We start from the raw sequence: 17,282 nt of genomic DNA, 5'->3' as shown, positions 1-17,282 counted from the left end.
TTTCTTCAAATGTCAATTTGACATTTCTCCAATTGCCTCGATAATTCCGAATCGTTTGGTGACATAGAACATTGAAATTTGAAAAAATTGACTACTTTTTTTAGATGTTATACAATTGTCATTATAAATATTATAATATTAAGTAAAATCACTTTAAACGCCCAATAAGCTAACATCCTGATTTTTTTTGTATTTCTCAAAAAAAAAAAAAAAAAAAAAAGGGGATAAATTACAAAGACCCCCTTGTACTATGGAGTCTGTGACAAAAACCCCCTTGTACTATGACCCTAAGACAAAACCCCCCTTCCATTAGCTTTATGTTGAAATCTGTGGTTGCAATATTTTTAATCCCCATAATAGACAATTGCAAGAAAAATACTGTTCATCTTCCCCAACTTCACGACAGCCCCTTTCTCCGATTGTGAATAAACAGCCACCCCATATTCCAGATCAACCTGTAATTTCCCCAAGTCCTGTAAAACCCCAAAAGGTTGTGAATGAAGAGAAGAAGATTGCACAAGTCAATGAAACACCGAAACCCATCTCCCCAGTTCTGAATAAAAAGCAATCACTGGTTGCAGAGCACTCCCTAATTGCTCATAAATTTGCAAAACTGAAAAGAGCCATGGATGAAAAAAGCAAGCTTCAACAGGGCCATGATAAACCGGCACCCATCTCTCCAAATGTGAATAAGCAGCGATGCTCTGTTTTTGTTCGTCCTATAATTGATCAAGATCTTAGAAAATCACCTCCAAGTAAGTCATTTCCGGTTACAGTTCGGTGATACTAGTTCCTGGTTTCAAGTGCTCTTTCTCTTTTAGTTTTGTATCTCACTTCTTCAAATTTGTTGGCCGTGGATGAAGTTTTTGAAGTAAACAGTAAACCAAAAACCCATCGAAAATTACAAAGCATTGGTGAATCTCTTTTCTAATTCGTTTAGTATAATTCTCTTTATTTTTTCACTTTTCTACTTGATTTTTTTTTTGAAAAAATCAGTCGATTTAGTCATGTGGAGAGACGTATCGAGATCAGCATTTGTGTTTGGAATGGGGACATTTTTCCTACTTTTTATCCTTTTGATGGAAGAAGAATTGACCCGACCCCTTGGTCATACGACACGTGGAAGCAACCAAGAGTGACCTGGCAGAAGCGCCAGCTCAGCACGACAGCAGGCCCCACAACCTGAGCTCCGAGCAAAACAGTCCCGAGCTCCCCCAAAGGGGGAACCTGCAACCTGAGCTCCAAGCTGAAGAGTCTTGAGCCTAACAAAAAGTACAAAAGGCAAAAGACCCGAACTGCCCACCCAGAGGCAGTTCGGGCCACACTTCTACCCGAACTCAAGACTTCACCTCACACACCACTTCGGCTCCAAGTGTCCTGACTGAACAACCATACCTGACGACCAGGAGACCCATACACGGAGGCGGCGCACCTGACTGATTAAAGGTCCGACACATGATAGCCGCCATCCAACGACCACCCGCCACCGCCATCTCAGACGGGCAAAGGCGACCCTAGCAGCTAGCAGTGGAGGTTATGACACCCAAATTGGCAATTGGTAGAGGAAATGACACCCGACCTGGTAGAGTAGGTGACCCGATTTGGTAGAGGTAATGATGCCCGAACTGGCAGAGGCATGGAAGTAAGTGTACAGGGTGATTATAAAATGCCCCCATCTCACAAAGAAGATGGTATGTGATTCTTGCGCTTTCTGGTCTTAGAATTCATCATTTCTCTTGCTTTCTGAAAGAGTACTAACTTGAGCTTCGGAGTATTCCAACTGAATTCCTCCCCGGAAGTCTCCATTTTCTTCCTAGTTTCAGGCACCTCCAATCTCGTCAGAAGCGAGGTAACTGATAGCTAGGACCAACCGGATTGTGCACCATCATTTGGCGCCGTCTATGGGAAACTTTCAAAAAGCCTCGCCTATCCTTCAACTCTCTCTTTCTCAAAGAAACCTTAGCTTCCATGGCTTCTCCCAGCAGCAGCAGGCACAACACTGGCTTGAATGTTGTAGGTGAACACCCCCAGCCCACCACTGTGTGCATAGGATAGTTCATCGTCCCCCTATCGACGGATGGAATCCCTAGCCTCAATGCACAAAACATGGTGGCACCTGTGAATGTTCCCCTTCCTCTCCCTGTCGAGACAACCTTTGCCGAACCAACTGCTATCCCTCTGACAACTAGCCAAAACTAGTTTGATGACTTGATGCAGTGCATGCGGGCAATGCAAGCCCAAATGCAGCAGTTCCAGCAACATCAGCTCCATCAGCAACAAGTACTGCACCACATCTCTCAGTATCACTATCAACAGTAGTTCCCCCAACTGCCTCTGAACCAACCACAGCTTCCACCTCGACACCCCACTCCAAAGTCGGTTAAGCCCTCCCCTCAGGGCGGACGCCTTCATAGAGGAGAAGCCTCCCAACTTCAGAACCCCTCCAAGAGCCAGGCCTCATCCCCGGGCAGGAGGGAAAGACTAATCACCCCCGCCTCGTAGCTCGCCGACGGATCAAGAACCTCCTTGCCAGTCAAGTCAGCACCTCGGCACTCCAAGTTTGAGCTCCCGCTTACAGAGAACCGATTCGGCATCCTAGCGGAGAACTACCAACAGTTTGGGCCCATCGAGCTCGGCAACACTAAGGCCAGTAGTGCCAATACCAGGCCCTCTAAGCAGCAACGAAGACACCGGCAAAGTCGCCGAACTACCACCTGCATCCTGCCCGAGCTCCGAGGTAAAGAAGAGACAAGCTCGGACGAGGTAAAAGCTGCCCTTATTCTCTCAGTCCCTTCCCCCCTCTCATCAGAACTCCTTTCAGTCCCCATGCCCAGAGATTTCAAACTCCCCTCTCTAGACAAGTATGATGGGTCCTTCGACCCCAACGACCACATCGATGCCCTCTAGTCCCAAATGCACCTGGCAAGGGCCAGTGAATCCTACATGTGTGTGGCCTTCACTACCACCTTTAGGGGGGTGGCCCGCACCTGGTACAGGAACCTGGCCCCCGGGTCAATTAGAAGCTGGACCCAGTTCGTGTAGGCCTTCACCGCGCACTTTGTTACCAGCAAACGGTGCCCCCAAACTGAGGAGAGCATCTTCAGAGTAGTCCAGAGAGGAGAGTCCATCTAGGGCTACATCAAGTGGTTCAATGACGCATGCTTGAAGATACCACGCCTGGACCCCGCGATGTAGCTCGTTGTAGCCAAGAGAGAAGTGACACACAAGGAGTTCAAGTGGCACATGGTAGTTAACCAGCCCGCGACCGTGGCTGAATTCCTCAAGCTCGCGGACAAATTCATGAGAACAAAGGAGGAGATCAACCAAAGGGCTGAAAGCGGGATCGAGAAAAGGAAGAGGGAAGACGAGCCCTCCAACCTAGATGACAGAAGAAGGAAAGACCCAGCTCAGGAGACGAAGTCAAGCCAGCCATTCTGATCTCCCTTAGCAGCTCAGACGGACTACACACCCTTAAACGTGAAGCAGGCCGAGATCTTAATGACGATCAAAGATGCCCCATATGTGAAGTGACCACCTCGCCTGAAGGGAAACCCGAACGAGAGGAATAAAAACTTGTACTGCAGTTTCCATAGGGATCATGGTCATAGCACCGAACATTGTAATAATCTCTACGACGAGATAGAGGAACTTATCCGTCGCGGATGTCTACGAAATTTTGTACAGCACAATAATAATAATAGTAATAAGCCAGGTCGGTAAGGAGAGCACAGCAAAGACACTCCCGAGTCCAGCAGCCGGCCAATAGAACCACAAAACCAGCCCCCGGAGGAAAGACTAGTTCGGGGAACAATCCACGTGATTGTTGGAGGATCGATCGTGGCAGGGTGCACCTTGGCAGCACCTCGCGCGTCAACCCAGGAGGCTGCCAGAGAAGAACGAAATCCCCTGAAGTGGCCTAGGACGGAAGACCCCATATTCTTCACCGAAGACGATGCGCACGGGGTCCACTACCCCCACGATGACGCACTTGTCATAAATATGAAGATCAATGACTTCGAAGTCCGACGGGTACTCATTGACTCCGGCAGTTCGGCAGACATCCTCTTTAAAGCGGCCTTCAACAAGCTCAAATTCCGAGAGAGTGACTTAAAGCCTGCGAACACCCCACTGGTCGGCTTTAGCGATAAGAGGTCAGACCCCTGGGAAAGGTCACAGTACCTATGAAAGTCGGCACGTGGCCTAACACGGTAAGACTCAGTCATGATTTCTTGGTGGTCGCGACCCCCTCCCCCTACAATGCCATAGTAGGTTGGCCGATCACCCACACTTTAAGAGTTGTGGTGTCCACTTACTATTTGGCCATGAAGTTCCCAACGGACTTCGGCATCGGGGTAGTGCGGGGCGACCAACTCGAGTCCCGCAAGTGTTACGTTGCCGCCGGCAAGGGAAAGACCAAGGTAACCAACGACCTCGAACTGGAGCGACCTACGGAACAGAACGAGGAGCGAGCTGCACCAACAGAGGAAACTGTTCCCATCTCTGTCTCACCAAAAGACCCCGCCAGATTACTTCAGGTCGGAGCATCCCTGGAAGAACCCCTGCGATCCAAACTGGTACGCTTCTTACCCGCCAGATTACTTTGCTTGATCCGCGGCAGAAATGCTCGGCATAGACCCTATGCTCATAACTCACAAGCTCAATACTGACCCTGTAGTTAGACCCATTAGACAGAAGAAATGTAACTTAGCCCCAGAACGTTGGAGGGCGGTCGATGAGGAGGTCAAGAAGCTCCTCGCAGCAAACTTCACAAGGAAAGTTCATTACCCGAGCTAGGTGGCCAACCCTGTTCTGGTAAAGAAGGCAAACGGCAAGTGGCGCATGTGCGTCGACTACACCGACCTGAACCAAGCTTGCCCAAATGATTGCTTCCCCCTCCCTAGGATCGACTGCCTAGTGGACGCGACCTCGAGACATGAGTTTCTAGCTTCCTGGATGCCTACTCGGGCTACAACCAAATCAGGATGGACCCGTTCAACGAGGAAAAAACTACCTTCATAACCAAGTTCGGCCTGTACTGCTACAAGGTTATGCCCTTCGGACTGAAAAATGATGGGGCGACCTTCCAAAGGCTCATGAATAAGTTGTTTCAGCCCTTAATTGGCATAAAGATAGAATGTTATGTAGACGACATGGTCGTCAAGACGCGGTTTTGGCATGAATTAATACAATACTTGCATTCCATCTTCCAAATTATGTGTCAATTTAGCATGAAATTAAATCCAAACAAGTGTGTCTTCGGTGTCAACTCGGGTAAGTTCCTAGGGTACATCGTCAACCGGTGCAGTATTGAGGCCAACCCGGACAAAATAAAGGCCATCCTAGATATGAGACCACCCCGAAAAGTAAAAGAGGTCCAGAGGCTAAACAACAAGATAGCCGCTCTGAGTCGTTTCATGTCTAAGTCAGCAGACCATTGCTTGCCCTTCTTCAAGTCAATAAAAGGCAAAGGGCTCGAGTGGAACCCGAACTACCAGCTCGCATTTGACGAGCTCAAGAAATACCTTGCTAGCATCCCAGTGTTGACCCGGCCCGAAGAGGACAATGTTTTAGAACTGTACCTCTCGGCAAGCAACGAAGTGGTCAGTTCGGTACTAATAAAGGAAGCAGATCGGGTCCAACGACCCATCTACTATGTTAGTAAGATATTGCAGGGAGCAGAAACAAGATATCCAGAGATATAAAAGCTAGCCTATGCGTTGGTCATTGTGGCCCGCAAACTCAGCCCATATTTCCAAGCTCATACCATCATCGTCCTCACCAACAAACCCTTGAGGCAAGTATTACTCAGGCCTGAGGTCTCTAGACGATTGACGAAGTGGGCCATCGAACTCAGTGAGTATGATCTCCAGTACAAGCCTCGAACCGCTATCAAAGCTCAAGCCTTGGTGGATTTTGTTACAGAATGCACGTTCAGTTCCGAGGTCCTCAGCCCGGTTGAGCACGAGGCTCCCAGTTCGGGTGAGCTCGGTGCTCCCAGACCGGTTGAGTCCGAGCCCCGTGAGATCGCACCTAGTTCGGTATCTCTTTTGGTTAGACCGAGTGCAAACTGGGATGAAGAGCCATGGATCCTTCATGTAGATGGCTCCTAAAATCAGCAGGGCAGCGGAGCTGGTGTAGTTCTTCGCAGACCAAGTGGCACGAAACTGGAGTACGCGCTACGTTTTGAGTTTGCGGCATCCAACAATGAGGTGGAATACGAGGCAGTGATAGCAGGGCTAGCTCTGGCGCAAGAGGTAAGAGAGACACTATGAAGTTACAGGGGAATACGAAGCCCGCGAGCCGGCTATGATCGCCTACTTGGCAAAGGTAAGAGAGACACTGCTTAGCTTCCAGTCACACTTCATCAAGCAAATCCCGAGGTCAGAGAACACTGAGGCCGACGCTCTGTCCCGGCTAGCCGGCACCAGTGACATCACCATGAGAGCTGTGTACATAGAGGAGTTACTTCAGCCTAGCATTCTCCGGGGACAGAGGAGGTCGCTCCTGTTGCCCAAGCAGAACCGAGCTGGATTGATCCACTCACGAGCTTCCTGCTACATGGAACCCTCCCCGCGGAATGCAATGCCGCTAGGAGGGTAGAGCGTCAAGCAGCCAAGTACGTCATGATAGACGAACGGCTGTACCGAAGATCCTACACGCTCCCCTACCTCGCTGCTTGCGACCTCCCGAAGCCTAGCTTGTACTCCGCGACATTCATGAAGGCCTATGTGGCTGACACTTGGGGGGTAGGAGCAGACGCCGTTGGGCTAATCAGGAAGTGTGAGAAGTGCCAAAAGCACGCCAATATTCACCATCAGCCCGCCGCCGACATCAAGTACCTCACCATTCCATGGCCCTTCGCATAATGGGGTAACGACCTACTCGGGCCATTCCCGCCAGCAACAAAAGGAAGGAAGTTCCTAGTAGTGGCAGTAGACTACTTCACCAAGTGGGTTGAAGCTGAAACTCTCATAACCATCATAGCTCGAAATGTCCAGAACTTCTTCTAGAAGAACATAGTGTGCCACTTCGGGCTACCTCGGGTGTTGATCTCCGACAATGGCAAGCAGTTCGAAGACATCAAATTCCAAGAGTGTTGCCAAGGCATGGGGATTTGGCAAAACTTTACGTCAGTTGCGCACCCACAAGCAAACAGTCAGGCAGAAGTCACGAACAGAGATATCCTCCGCAGACTAAAATCCAGGCTAGACCGAGCTAAAGGGTTATGGGCAGACGAGCTGCCCAACGTCCTATGGGCATACCGAACTACAGAGAAGACCGCCACTGAAGAAACTCCCTTCAACCTCACCTATGGCACGGAGGTAGTCATCCCAGCCAAAATCGAAATCCCCTCACTTTGGTTGGAAGCATACAGCGACAAAACTAATAACGACGAGCTACGTACCATCCTTGACCTACTTGACGAGGTGAGGGACCTCACATACATCAGAACCACAACATACCAGCAAAGGGTAGGTCGATACTACAATGCCAGAGTTAAGAAATGAAACTTTTGCATTGGCGACCTGGTCCTCCGCAAAATCATAGTACCTGAGCCCTGCGTTGGCAAACTCGGGCCAAACTAGGAAAGACCCTACCGAGTAAAGAGAGTACTCGGGGGAGCATACGAGCTCGAGACCCTGGAAGGTAAACAGATACCCCGGGCATGGAACATCGTCAACTTAAGATGATTTTACCTATAAATTATCAAACTAAGCAGGCCATGAGCCGCTATTAGAGCAAAAGGGCTAGAATGCCGAGATAGCAAAGACCTCGGCACCCTAAAGGCCCAGAATGTCGAGCTAGCAAAGACCTCGGCACCCCAAGGGCCAGAATGCTGAGCTAGCAAAGACCTCGACACCCTAAGGCCCAGAATGCTGAGCTAACGAGGAACTTGACCACTTATCAACGAAATCAATCTACACAAGTATGGATCCCGAGGTGCATAGCCCAGGGTCCAATTCAGCCTGTTAGCTAACCCGAGTGGAGAACAGATCGGGCACATAGCCTTACTATGTTAACTCGCCCCGGGGCTTAAGTCTAGTAGCTCAAGCATATAGTCACTTCGGAAAAAGGAGAATATTTGCACAAACACTTTTGAACAGAAAAAGTACACTTCATTGCTAAATGTTTGCTTTACAGTGTTTAAAAGGAAAAAAGAAAAAACAAACAAAAAACACAAACGAGCTCACAAGCCACTCAACCTCGTACATCTGTAACAGTCACAATGGTATTGTTGAAACTTGCTTGAACATGAATAACTCCCTTTGGTATTCTACGTCCACTCTTACGTAAACCAATACGTCCGTTTCTACGTGAACCAATTCTTGGTATAGGTTTTGCCATATTTTATCATCTCATAAATATGAGTTAGAGATATACGGATATATCCATTTCATGTCAAAACAGAAAATGTTTGATTTTTTCGTCTTATCCCCTACCTTTCCGAATAAAACTAGAAAATGTTTTATTATGATCTGAATTGCTTTCTTATCCTTAATCTATCTTTAATTTTATTTTATCTTTTCCTTAGGGCCAACCCGTTATAACTATAAAATAACTATAATTAGTTAATATTACTAATATAATTATAATATAATATTGCGAGTTCCATACAGATTACTTCTCAATACAATTTCTTTCAAATTCATTAAAATTTCATGTACTGATTCTTCAATACCTACTATGGTAGAATATTCGTGTGGTATCTTCTCAAATTTTGCACATGTGATACATGTTCCTTCTATTTCTCCAAGCAAAGCCCTTCGCATCGTGATGCCTATCGTATCGGCTTGACCTTTCATAAGTGGAGACAAAATAAAACATCCATAATAAAGACACTGTCTACTCTTGATTCAACACACTTCCACTGTAGTGTCCGAGTAGATACTGCTATTTCCTCTCGAACCATAGTAATATTATTTGATCAGATCATTGAATCATTTATTTCTCTTGAAATCTGTTCCATTCTTATTTCTACACACATCTTTTTTTAGGAGGTCTACATCCATTATGTGGCATAGGGGTTACGTCCCGTACAAAACTTAATTGTAGACCACTTCTACGAATGGCTCGTAATGTTGCATCTCTTCCGAGACCATGACCTTTTATCATGACTTCTGCTCGTTGCATACCCTGATCCACTACTATACGAATAGCATTTCCTGTTGCGGTTTGAGCAGCAAATGGTGTCCCTCTTCTTGTACCCCGAAATCCACAAGTACTGGCAGAAGACCAAGAAACCACTCGACCTCGTACATTTGTAACAGTCACAATGGTATTGTTGAAACTTGCTTGAACATGAATAACTCCCTTTGGTATTCTACGTCCACTCTTACATAAACCAATACGTCCGTTTCTACGTGAACCAATTCTTGGTATAGGTTTTGCCATATTTTATCATCTCATAAATATGAGTTAGAGATATACAGATATATCCATTTCATGTCAAAACAGATTCTTTATTTGTACATCGGATTCTTTAGAGAGTCCCTTTTTAGAAAGATTATCCTTGTCTTTGTTTATGTCTCGGGTTGGAACAAATTACTATAATTCGTCCCCGCCTACGGATCAGTCGACATTTTTCACAAATTTTACGAATGGAGGTCCTTATTTTCATATTTGTTCTTCCTTACCTTAATTCTGAATCTACTCTTTGCTTTGGAAGAAAATAAGTCTCTTGAAATTTTGAACCTCGAATTGTAATCCCCATGAAGAGAATGTTGAAAAAGCCACCTAATCGTTCGAATCTTTGTTACGGAGTCTATAAACTATACGCCCTCTGGTTGAATCATAACGACTTACTTCAACTTTGACTCTATCTCCTAGTAGTATTCGTATAAAACTACGTCGGATCTTTCCTGAAACATAACCTAGAATCAGATCTTCATTATCTAAACGAACCCGGAACATACCGTTGGGAAGTGATTCAATAATTAAACCTTCATGAATCCATTTTTGTTCTTTCATTCCAAGTAACCCCCTTGAAGTATCAACTAATGGAGGAGGAGTTATATTAGACAACTTATCTTTCCTCTTTTTTTTTCACAAATAGGAAGTTACGGATCCAATTCGGATATTAGAAGGATCACCATATATAACACACAATTTCTCCTCCGGTTCCTTCTCGTCGAGCCTCTCAATCTGTCATTATACCGCGAGAAGTAGAAAGAATTACAATCCCCATTCCACCTAAAATCTTAGGAATGCGTTGATGGTTAGAATAGATTCATAGATTGGGTCGGCTGATACGTTTTAAAATAGTTCTATATGGCCCTTTCCTATTCCTTCTATGTCGTAGGGTTAAAACCAAAAAATATTTGTTGTTTTCCTGATGTTTTCTCACGTTTTCGATAAAACCTTCTCGTAGAAGTATTTTCACAATGTTTTCGGTAATATTAGTAAATGTTATTCGAACCGTTCTTTTTTTATCCATGTTAGCATTTTGTATAGAAGTTATTATGTCGGCAATAGTGTCCCTACCCATGACAAATTATAATTATTGGTGCCTCCGAGTTTCGATATAATCAACATGCTCTGTGTTTTTTTTATGAATTTTAAAGGTATATGCGTGAGACAATCTACTAATTCATTTTTAATTGATTTTTTTTCAGTTTTCAGTTAATTTAATTTATTTCAAATACCCTATCATGGTCTCATCTATTAGTATTTATAATACCTCAGGGGATAATGAAACTATTTTAATAAAATTCAATTCTCAATTCCCGAGCGATCACACCAAAAACTCGAGTTCCTTTTGGATTTCCTTCTTGATCAATGACAACTGTTGCATTGTCATCATATCGTATTATCATACCGTTGTCACGTTTGAGTTCTTTACATGTACGTACAATTACCAACTCTAATCACTTCAGATTTTTCTAGAGGCATATTGGGCACTGCTTCTTTGATTACATCAACAATAACGTCACCAATATGAGCATATCGGCGATTACTAGCTCCTATGATTCGAATACACATCAATTCTCGAGCCCCACTGTTGTCCGCTACATTCAAATGGGTCTGAGGTTGAATCATATTTTTTTATCTATTCTTTCAATGTAAAGGGCGAAGGAATAAAAAGAAATATTTTTTGTCCAAAAATAAAAAAAAAAACTTGCGATTGTTTTTTTTTTTCACCGCATAGATCTCTTTCCTTTGGTTCCACACCCCTATCCTGCAATAACGAATTGTGTTCGTATAGGCATTTTGGATGCAGCTATTGAAATAGCTTCTCTGGCTACAATTTCTGATACTCCACCCATTTCATAAAGTATTCGACCCAGTTTAACGACGGATACCCAATATTCGGGAGATCCTTTCCCCGAACCCATACGTGTTTCCGTAGGTCTTATTGTAACAGGTTTATCTGGAAATATACATATCCAGATTTTTCCACCACGACGCGCATATCGTGTCATTGCTCACCGCCTTGCTTCTATTTGTCTAGATGTGATCCAAGCGGGTTCAAGTGCCTGAAGAGCGTATCTACCGAAACAAATACGATTGCCTCGATAAGATATTCCCTTCATTCTCCCTCTATGTTGTTTACGAAATCTAGTTCTTTTGGGGTTATAGTTGATGGTTGTTTCTCAATTCCATCTCTACTGCAGAACCGGACATGAGAGTTTCTTCTCATCCAGCTCCTCGCGAATCAAACGATTAAATTTAAATAATATTACAAATATGCATGTATTTAATGAAAAATACACTGAATCGTGGAGATTTAATCTGTCATGTAGGAATTTGTATATCTTGTTTGTATATGCAACTACACGTATATATCTATTTATGGATAATGTAATGTCTTTTTTTATTTTATAATGAATCTTTTATTTTGCCCTTTATTGAATCACCCAAAATTTAGCAATCCAATAAGAAGGCTTTCGCGGGCAAATATTTACTCTTTTAATATTTGCCCTTTATTGAATCACCCAAAATTTTGATTTTCTGGTCAATCTTCCTCGCCTTCAGAAGGGACTTCGACAACACCCGAAGGACCCGCTTCATCTTCGAAATCTGTGTCATCATCTGCTGCGGCAGCCATCTTCTGAGTGATGCGCGAAGTGGTTAGGGCACTAACGTCGAGCTCAGGGTACGTGTTCCTTATCATCCATCAACTCAACTTGAAACCCCGTCTGTACGAGCCCACCATCATATCGTCGAAACACAGCGAAGCGATGTAATCCTCGACGACTTTCACCTTTGCCTCCTCGACGGCCTGAGAAAAGATCTGAGTCTTCTCCCTAATATCTTCCTGAAGGTACTCGACCTGATGCTCCAGGTCCAACTTCAGGTCGGCCATATGTCTCACCACCATTCCTAAGGCCTCTTTGTCCCTTCGAGACCTCGATAGCTCAGCTCGCGTAGCGCGGGAAGCCGCTTCGGCAGCTTCTGCTCGCTTCAATCCCCTCTCTGCCTGAATTGCCAAAGCATGGATAGAGGAGTTCACCTGCCAGAACGAGGACAAATCAGCTCGGTAAAAAAAAAAAAACTACCCCGACTTACCACCATGGCGTGAGTTGCAGCACAAGTGCCTATGAGATTTGTAGGAAGATTGGCCCACTACGCGACCTCCTTAGGACAAATGGCCTTCTTGCTTTTTTGGAGAGCATAGCTCGGCGTCAGCACACTTCCAACCTCCTCGTGACTTCTCGAGCCCAAAGGCACAGCCCGGGTATAGGCAGTGTCGGCATAGGGAGCTCCTTCTGCTTCCTGAACTGAAGGGGCCACCTCAGGCTCCCCATGAGGCTCTATTCTTGGTGCCTCGAGCTCCGCAACCTGGGAAGGTTCGGCACGGACCCACTTAGTAGCTCGCTTCCTCCTTTTCATGCTAGCGAACAAATTTGCACCTCGAGTCTTCTCTGCCTCCATAACACCTGCAAAAAGGAACTCGGCATCAGAAGACGGCAATAAAAGCAAAAGCAAGAGTATCTTCGTCTGAGCAAGAAACCTACCCGAACTCAGACCGACCTGAATAAACTTGTCCCCCATTAGGTAGACTTCACATTTGAGCCCTTGTTGGGCCCAGTCCTGGAGGCCCTTCACAGTATCTTCGTCTAATGTGACACCGGGGTCTGGAGCGGCCAAACCCCACTCAGTAGGAAACGGCCACCCTGTAGCACTTCGAACCACGAAGTAGTCCCGCTTCCATGCCGGGACCTTATTTGGGAGATCGTGTAAGAGCTTGAAGCTCGGGCGAGGTGACAAGTAGTATGCCCTCCTACAACAAAGGGAGATGGTCCCGACAAGGTTACGGATAGAGTTCGGGTGAAGCTGATCTACAGTGACGCCGAAGTGGTTCATGACCTCGATGATTAGGAGATGGAAGGGAAGGCATAGCCCGGCAACAAGATGCTCCCAGAATATCATGATCTCATCCGGACCGTGGTCCCAAGGAAAGTCGCCCAAGGGTACAAATTAAGTATACTCCCCGGGCAGGTTATACTGGACGATAAGGGACCAAAGCCTTTCGGACGTCATAGTGGAGGGTCCGAACTTATTTGGCACCTGACCTCAGTGGGAGGTGGATGCCAAACTACCCAAGGTGACTTAGCCTATGGGCTCGAACTCGAGCTCTTCCTCGAGCTCTACCTCGGACCCCGCCCCAGACTCACTAAGGTTGTCGGGGGCAGCAGCTCAGTTCGTAGAACCGGCATCAGACCCCTAGGAGACTACGTAAGCTACCCGAACTAGACATCGAAACAAAGGGCTGAGGACTCACTAGGAAAAGCTACCGGACTACAAACAAGCAACGCAAGCTGACAGGCTTGGACGCGAGCTCAAGGAACAAATGCTGAAAGATGGAGGAAAGTGACAGGGGCCCCCAACTATTTATAGCCACTGTACCCGCACATCAACGGCCAAGATCGAAACTATCCAACGGCTCCCCGCGAAATCAGTTGCGCACTCCCCGAGGAAAAGACACTTTGGCGCGCGTTGTTTATGTTCAAAAATTTGAAATTGTTTACGCACGTGAGCTACACGTAGCCCGGGACTGACCCCTGGTCAAACCAAGCCAACCCCAATTGAGCCAAGAACACAAACAGGTCAGACCAGAGAAGTCCTAGACCAAGACCAAAATGTCCTGAGGCAAATCCACCTGTCGTCCCGCGAACTCCCCACGCCGGGTCAAGACCCCGAGCATGGGGAGTGGGGGGCAATTGATGGAGGAAGATTTGACCCGACCCCTTGGCCATACAACACGTGGAAGGAACCAAGAGTGACCTGGCAGAAGCGCCATCTCGGCATGATAGCGGGCCCCACAACCCAAGCTCCAAGCAAAAAAGTCCCTAGCTCCCCCAAAGGGGGAACCTGCAACCCGAGCTCCGAGCTAAAGAGTCCCGAGCTCCCCAAGGAGGAACCCGAGCTCTCCCTTCGTAATCCTGAGTCTAACAAAAAGCACAAAAGGCAAAAGACCCAAACTGCCCACCCAGAGGCAATTCGGGCCACACTTCTACCCGAGCTCAAGACTTCACCTCGCACACCACTTCGGCTCCAAGTGTCCTGACTAAACAACCGTACCTGACGACCAGGAGACCCATACATGGAGGCGGCGCACCTAACTGATTAAAGGTCCGACACATGACATCCGCCATCCAACGGCCACCCACCACTGCCATCTTAGACGGGCAGAGGCAGCCCTGGCAGCTGGCAGTGGAGGTTATGACACCCAAACTGGCAATTGGCAGAGGAATGGCACCCGACCTGGCAAAGGTAATGATGTCCGAATTGGCAGAGGCATGGAAGTAAGTGTATAGGGTGATTATAAAAGGCCCCCATCTCACAAAGAAGATGATATGTGATTCTTGTACTTTCTAGTCTTAGAATTCGTCATTTCCCTTGCCTTCTGGAAAAGCACTAACTTGAGCTTCGGAGTATTCCAACCGGGTTCCTCCCCAAAAGTCTCCATTTTCTTCCTTGTTTCAAGCACCTCCAATCTCATCAGAAGCGAGGTAACCGTCAACTAGGACCGACCGGATTACGCACCATCAATCCTCCTTCACTGAAGACCTTAATTTCAGGTAATGGGTGCCAGTATGAGAAGTGACATTTCTCCCCCATTAATCCCCATCATAACTGAATTTTCTTGTTTTTTCACTTTCAGCAGCTTAATTTCTACGTCTTATCTGGGTCTCATCTATCTTGCTTTAATTTTTGTCTACAAATCAATTCTATGCAGGTAAATCTCCCAAACCCACTAAATTTACTTAAATAAAGAAGTTAGATATGTTTCTTAATTCTCACTTATTTCCTTTTTCAAAAATTACAAGGGAGCTATAGATATAGATGATTCAAACCAGACACATGTACTGGGGGAAGAAGAGGCAATTTGGTTAATAAAACTAATTCTTCCTTACTTAAACGAGTTTCTGTTAAAGCTCAGAAGCTTGTTCTCTGGAGACCCTTCTATCACCATGAAGGTAATTCTCTCTCTCTCTCTCCATTAAATTACTAAGAAACAGGAATTGTGAGAAATGACAGTTGGCAATTTTGTTGTTTGTTTTAGCCCGGTGTGGAAGCTCCATATAGCCTGAAGAGCAACCGGATCACTGGTCACATGTCAAGAGCAACCAGTGATTCTCTTCAGGAGAATCGACAACGAAGCAAACCAATGCCGAGAGGAAAACCTTCTTGGGTTAGAGTAGAAAGGGTACCTACAAAGGTTAACTCCATTATTGTCCGAGAAACTTCAGCTGGAGATGGCTTTTTCTGCAAACCCTTCTGGATGGACTCTGAAACTACAGAAAGCGAGCATTTCCGGGGCTGATACGAGGATTTGAGAAATGGATTTTTCTCTGTAAGACTCAAAGTGGACCTCCTAATGGGTTCAATTGAAGAGAAAGTAGAAAAGAAAGATATTTCTGCAGAAGGTAGAAGTGGGGAAGATGAAGGGAAGTGAATTTAGTGTGAAAGGTTGCGTGTGAAGCACCATCTGGCGACATTGAAACAAAATGAGTTTAACTAGACTTTTCTTAATTGCTTACAAATATTTGAAGAACTGAATGTGATTAGATTAGACTAGGAAGGAGAGCGGAGAAGAACCAGAGCTTAGCCTTCTAATAGAAAATAAATTTAGAATCAGATGATAATCAGAAGCTGGATCTCGAATATGACAATCCTCTTCATCACGAAACAATTCCCTCTGATGGTTCTCAAGGAGATGATGAAGCAGAGCTTCTTCCGGGACGTGTTGAAGAGAGGAAAATGGAAGCGGCCCAAGGACTTGCAGAGGATTGTCTTGTACGACACCCTGGTGGAACCCATTTGCAGAGGTAGAGAAGAGCATCGGCGGTAATCCCCGATGCCCCTTTCTCTCCCCTTATCGCCGCTGCTGTTTGTGGATCGTGATGTCGGGGAAGATGAACAGTGTTTTTCTTATTAGAAGGGTAGTATGGAGATTTAAAAATATTGTAAAGGCGAATTTCAATAGAAAGTTAAGGAAAGGGGGTCTTTGTCTTACGGTCATAGTAACGGTCATAGTACAGAAGGACTTTGTCGAGAAGTTTTTGTCACAAACCCTAGGGGGTCTTTGTATTTATCCAAAAAAATAGGTGAAATAAAATACTTGTGAATCGGGAGCTCACTTATAAAAGAGAGCGCTTGTAAAGCGGACCAGTGCCATACACACACTATCCTTGGCTGAAAATGAAAATGGTAACTCAATTACTCGTATAAAGAGAGGTTGGTTGTTCATGTTGGATCTCTTAAATATGAGCTTTATAATCTATAATTTTTATTTTAATAAAATAAATGAAGATCTAATGTATTTGTCTCCGATGAAATGTAAAGGGCTGGCTATTTGAGTGCTTCATCCGTAGGGATTTGGGTGTACATGAATTGTTTCTTTTTTCTTTTTTTATTGGTAAATTGTTAAATCCTCCCTAAGATTTTTGTTGTTGCTGAAATTTCCCCTTAAGGTTAGTAATTGCAATCATCTCCCTTAAACTTTTTGACATAGTTGGATGCATACCTAGGGGTGTCCACAGTCCGGTTAACTGAACCATGACCCTTTTTTGTAAATCGAACCAGTAGTACCGATTTTTTCATTTTTCCAAATCAATATCACCGGTTAACCAGTCCGTCGGTTTTTGTTTTTAACCGGTTCGGTTCTTCGGTTTTTTGGTTTTTTATATTTATAATATATTATATAAATATATGTATAATATTATATTATAAATAATAAATAATATATACTATATTATAAATATTTTAAAAATATATAATATATTCGTAAATAGATCATTATAAATATAATATAAGTATATATTTATATATAATAA

The 17,282-nt window shown here is 45.1% G+C and overlaps 1 protein-coding gene across 2 annotated transcripts; it reads left to right on the top strand.

Annotated features, from left to right (window-relative positions):
- Positions 1-369: 369 nt before the first annotated feature.
- LOC148875932 (uncharacterized) lies at positions 370-16,812 on the top strand. 2 transcript variants are annotated; one of them, XM_088965757.1, is made up of 4 exons: positions 15,060-15,181; positions 15,273-15,422; positions 15,509-16,339; positions 16,488-16,812. In XM_088965757.1, the coding sequence occupies exons 1-3, from the start codon at positions 15,176-15,178 to the stop codon at positions 15,767-15,769; spliced, it is 417 nt and encodes a 138-aa protein (XP_088821883.1). In that variant the 5' UTR covers positions 15,060-15,175; the 3' UTR covers positions 15,770-16,339; positions 16,488-16,812. The 2 variants fall into 2 exon arrangements, 1 of the variants encoding a protein (XP_088821883.1); XR_016105380.1 differs by lacking the exon at positions 15,060-15,181 and adding an exon at positions 370-755 and having other exon boundaries at positions 15,273-16,339.
- The last annotated feature ends 470 nt before the right edge of the window (positions 16,813-17,282 follow it).

This window comes from Nelumbo lutea, chromosome 1 (assembly GCF_056320005.1).
Source record: "Nelumbo lutea isolate HS-2025 chromosome 1, American lotus-T2T, whole genome shotgun sequence".
Lineage (NCBI taxonomy): Eukaryota > Viridiplantae > Streptophyta > Magnoliopsida > Proteales > Nelumbonaceae > Nelumbo > Nelumbo lutea.
The sequence above is the reverse complement of the archived record's forward strand: the minus strand, read 5'-3'. Positions and strand labels throughout refer to the sequence as shown.